The sequence below is a fragment of the Coregonus clupeaformis genome, chromosome 9 (genome assembly GCF_020615455.1).
Source record: "Coregonus clupeaformis isolate EN_2021a chromosome 9, ASM2061545v1, whole genome shotgun sequence".
Lineage (NCBI taxonomy): Eukaryota > Metazoa > Chordata > Actinopteri > Salmoniformes > Salmonidae > Coregonus > Coregonus clupeaformis.
Genome location: NC_059200.1, coordinates 28,328,076 through 28,333,179, shown reverse-complemented (window position 1 = coordinate 28,333,179; position 5,104 = coordinate 28,328,076). Strand labels below are relative to the sequence as shown.

General features: G+C 41.8%; 1 protein-coding gene across 1 annotated transcript; it reads right to left on the bottom strand.

Moving 5' to 3' along the window:
- Window positions 1-1,431: 1,431 nt before the first annotated feature.
- On the bottom strand, window positions 1,432-2,662 carry LOC121574407 (relaxin-3 receptor 1-like). The gene has a single exon (XM_041887033.1). The coding sequence runs from the start codon at window positions 2,643-2,645 to the stop codon at window positions 1,437-1,439; it is 1,209 nt and encodes a 402-aa protein (XP_041742967.1). The 5' UTR covers window positions 2,646-2,662; the 3' UTR covers window positions 1,432-1,436.
- Between the last annotated feature and the right edge of the window lie 2,442 nt (window positions 2,663-5,104).

The window sequence follows — 5,104 nt, the reverse complement described above, 5'->3', positions numbered from 1 at the left end:
AAGATATTTACTAAGACCCTTTTACCTGGTCTCCCTCTGTTCTGTAAATCCTTTGAAGGGTTTTGTAAATGGATTCAAAAGCTGCGTTATATATGTTACTGAGAAAGGCAGAACAAACTGTGTGCAGCTCAATGCTTTCCATTCCACTTCCCTCTCTTCCCCATTTGCTATACCAGTGTAGATGTTCTCAAAACGATGTTGGTAAAAACAGATGAGTCATACTAATGTTGTGCCATTAGGCGAGGCTTTTATCCAGACTACTCTCCAACATCAATCCATCTATCAAAGTCTAAACTGTGAGCCAAGTGGCTCCAGATGAATTCTGCCAAGCACATCAATCGAAATTGAATTAATAAAAATTAAGAAGTTTGACTCTTCTGAAAGAGATTTGCACAGAAGCATGTATTGTGCAGTTTACCATGTGGTATGCATGCACAGAGGTGCAATATGTAATGTGGTCTGCTCAGAGGGTTATTATCAATGATGTGCCCCTTGCAGTGCTCTTTAGAGTTGGTGCAGAGTGACTAGGTGTCTGTCAACCCCCCACCTTTCATAAGCAACTTTACAGATCACCACTGCACACTGTCATGCCCATTTTTCCTAGAAGCAATTAGCTCAGAATAAAGGACTAACTGCTGGTGTATGCTCTTAAAATAGTGATGCTTACAAGTGATGTGAAATAACTATCTCACACACTGCACCTCTAAATTGAACTCTGAAAGACATTGAAGGATAGGACATTCAAATAAATGTGAGAGGAGAGAAGAGACTATGATAGCCCACTGTTTGTTTGTTTCCACTTCAATTACTGACTTATAAGGTCTTCGCATAACTAAATAGATTTTGCACAACTGAATACATTCCCTACAGGTTAGATATGTCACAGTATTTCTAAAAAGGCAGTGCAAGTCATGTAAAACTCAGGAGCATGTGTAGGATTTATTTACCACATCAGAGTTTTAATCTATCAAACTGTGTATGTCAAGATAATCCAGGTCTTTATTTTGATGTGTCACACATATACATTAAAGGCCAGAATTTACGTAAGATTAACCGACTGGCTGGTTTTATACATGAATGATGTGCATCTATGAAATACATTTCGAAGAGTGAAATGCCTTTATTCAGTTGTAACACGATGAGTGACATTGGAAAAGGTCTCTACAACACGTTTCTGAATCTGTCTAGACAAGTTTAGGCTTCAATCAGTCCAGGGCATGCCACTTCTCACTGATGCGTAAAATTGACAAATATAGTGGTAATAATGGTGCTAGAAATAAATAAATACATATACAGTATACATATTTAATTAATAATTAAATCGATCAACACAATAATACATACAAACAAACAAACATACATTCTGTTGAAATTCATTTATTCGAAATCGACTTGGCCACATAGACAGCTTGGTAGGCTACATGTATTAAGACAGGCTACGTACTTTTCGGGAGCATATCGTTTCTCCCATTGTAAATGACAACACCAGGTGGATAGAAAACCAAAGCTGGCTCTGCCGGACTTAACCGTACCAACGCATGTCCATGCTCGTCTTGCTCCGGCTTGGTCGTCGCCGTAAATGGTCTCATGTTGGTCACCGATGGAGAAGTTATTTGCCAAAAAAGTTTTTTCAAAGCCTTTCTGAACTCTCTTCTCATTAGACAATACAATATGGGGTTTAGACAGCTGTTAGAGTGCGCCAAACAGACAGACACTGGGAATACATATACCTGGGTGGTGTAATATTCCCGACTGAAATGCACAAAGTTGAGTTTTATGAGAATCCCCCATGCCGTTAGTGCCTGGTTCGGCAACCAACAGAGGAAGAATGACAGAACCACTATAGTCACAGATTTAGTCACTTTGGAGCGTCTCTTTGCGCTGGAGGTGTTCACATTCTTGGATGTGATGAAGCGCAAAAGCAGCAGGTAGCAGACGGAGATGATCCCCAGCGGTATTAGAAACCCGATCAGTACTTTTTGGCTATGGTAAAGTCCAAGCCAGAATTGTGCGTCAACAGTGTCTGGAAATTTAACAAGGCACAGTTCCTCGTTGGAGACAGTCGCGGTTGTGGAGAACACCGCATGGGGCAAAGCTGCGGATATAGCAGCAACCCATATGACAATGCTCATAAAGCGCGCGGAGCAGCAGCGCGGACTGCGCCGCCTGCTCTTGAGAGCAGATGCAACCGACCAGTACCGTGCCACACTCATAGCAGTCAGGAAAAAGACACTTGCGTACATATTCATCGCTGTCACGTAAGACACTATCTTGCACATGGCTTTTCCAAAAAGCCAGGTGAAGTCCAAAGCGTTCTCCACTGCCCAAAAAGGAAGAGTTAATACAAACTGGAAATCAGTCACCGCTAAACTCGTCACGAAAAGGTTAATGGACGATTTCTTCCATTTAGACTTCATGAGGTATAAGACAAGGATATTTCCTATCAACCCCAAGATACAGACCACAGAGTAAATCACAGAGATTATTATTCTCAGGACGGCGGATCCATCCCCAACTAAATCATTTTTCTCCAAATCAGACAAGTACTCTCCAAAGGACTGATTTGTTTCGTTAAGCATGAAAGAGAAGTTCAAGTCAGCAACAGGATATAATTCAGAACCTTCCTCAGTTTGTTCCCCCTGCATCTTTGACCTCAGTCCCGCACTGCTGCCGCTCAGAAAATCCATCTCATGTCCTGCCAGTTGCCTCGGATGTTATGCGTGTTGAGACGCACCTGCTGCAGCTTGGTCTCTCTCACAATGCTATGGGGGTAGTGTTCTTGTTGCTTCTTGCTGACACACACACCTGCTTGATGTCAAATCCACTTTGAAATGGTCGAAACACGATCCCAGATAACAACTGACATAAAAGTAAAAGTGTTTTCGTACATGTATCCATTATCAAGTTTTGAATAAAAAATAAATAAAAAATTCGTTTTTATAAGTAAAACATCATGCATAAAATCGTGCTGTCCGCAATGCTGGTTTCAGGCAGTTTGCTTACATGAGCGACAATGGATCTATCCAAATCAAATGGATCTATCCAAATCTCCTCTTCTCCCCACTGCAGTAAATCTTTAATGGAACGACAAGGGAGTCATAAACCATTTCAGCTCATGCATTATATCATAGACCCATAATTGTATTACTCTGCCATTCATCCTGGAGAGCTCCATATCACCTGCAAAACTTCAATATAAGGTAAACTTAAGTTTGTGCCTTCAATTCCACTGCCACATGATCCGCAGTTGTGTGAGAGAGCCATGCTTTGATTGATTTGATGCAGTGAGATAGTAAAACAATCCTTCTCTTTATCCTCATCTGTTTTACAAGGCAGGTCGCCCTACTCTATGACCCCAACAAGTGTCACGGGACTTGTCTGAAGTCGGTAAAGCTGATGTGGCAACTTCTGTCTGTAGTGTCCGAAACCTTTGAGCTACAAACTAATATGACCCCACTATGGAAAGGGGAGACTCTCACGAACACGATGCTGTTCTCCATCTCAAGGTAACCCATACAAACGAATGGAAATATGGAGGTCGTTTTATGCCAACAAAAATAACGGGTTAAATATGTGTCCAAGAAAACCCAAATATTTCCTGAGCTTTCTTATATCTCTTAAATATAGGACAGACACTTCAAAACCTTATTCCTTATGATTAATTCTTTGACTGTCTTCAATATTTTCTTAAATCATTTTTTATACAAAAAAATTATACCTGAAGGCTAAATGATTCATGTTATGTACAGTCATGGTCAAAAGTTTTGAGAATGACACAAGTATTGGTCTTCACAAAGTTCGCTGCTTCAGTGTTATGAGATATTTTTGTCAGATGTTACTATGGTATACTGAAGTATAATTACAAGCATTCCATAAGTGTCAAAGGCTTTTATTGACAATTACATTAAGTTTATGCATAGAGTCAATATTTGCAATGTTGACCCTTCTTTTTCAAGACCTCTGCAATCTGCCCTGGCATGCTGTCAATTAACTTCTGGGCCACATCCTGACTGATGGCAGCCCATTCTTGCATAATCAATGCTTGGAGTTTGTCAGAATTTGTGGGTTTTTGTTTGTCCACCCACCTCTTGAGGATCGACCACAAGTTCTCAATAGGATTAAGGTTTGGGGAGTTTCCTGGCCATGGACCCAAAATTTCGATGTTTTGTTCCCCGAGCCACTTAGTTATCACTTTTTCCTTATGGCAAGGTGCTCCATCATGCTGGAAAAGGCATTGGTCATCACTAAACTGTTCTTGGATGGTTGGGAGAAGTTGCTCTCGGAGGATGTGTTGGTACCATTCTTTATTCATGGCTGTGTTCTTAGGCAAAATTGTGAGTGAGCCCACTCCCTTGGCTGAGAAGCAACCCCACACATTAATGGTCTCAGGATGCTTTACTGTTGGCATGACACAGGACTGATGGTAGCGCTCATCTTGTCTTCTCCGGACAAGGTGTTTTCCGGATGCCCCAACAATCGGAAAGGAATTCATCAGAGAAAATGACTTTACCCCAGTCCTCAGCAGTCCAATCCCTGTACCTTTTGCAGAATATCAGTCTGTCCCTGATGTTTTTCCTGGAGAGAAGTGGCTTCTTTGTTACCCTTCTTGACACCAGGCCATCCTCCAAAAGTCTTCGCCTCACTGTGTGTGCAGATGCACTCGCACCTGCCTGCTGCCATTCCTGAGCAAGCTCTGCACTGGTGGTGCCCTGATCCCGCAGCTGAATCAACTTTAGGAGACGGTCCTGGCACTTGCTGGACTTTCTTGGGCGCCCTGACGCCTTCTTCACAACAATTGAACCTCTCTCCTTGAAGTTCTTGATGATCCGATAAATGGTTGATTTAGGTGCAATCTTACTAGCAGCAATATCCTTGCCTGTGAAGCCATTTTTGTGCAAAGCAATAATGACGGCACGTGTTTCCTTGCTTACCTGCATGGTTAACAGAGGAAAACAATGATTTCAAGCACCACCCTCCTTTTAAAGCTTCCAGTCTGTTATTCTAATTCAATCAGCATGACAGAGTGATCTCCAGCCTTGTCCTCGTCAACATTCTCACCTGTGTTAACGAGAGAATCACTGACATGATGGCAGCTGGTCCTTTT

What these genes read in the sequence shown, in the direction of transcription:
- LOC121574407 (XM_041887033.1), bottom strand. Translation starts at nt 2,645, where the DNA reads ATGCAGGGGGAACAAACTGAGGAAGGTTCTGAATTATATCCTGTTGCT.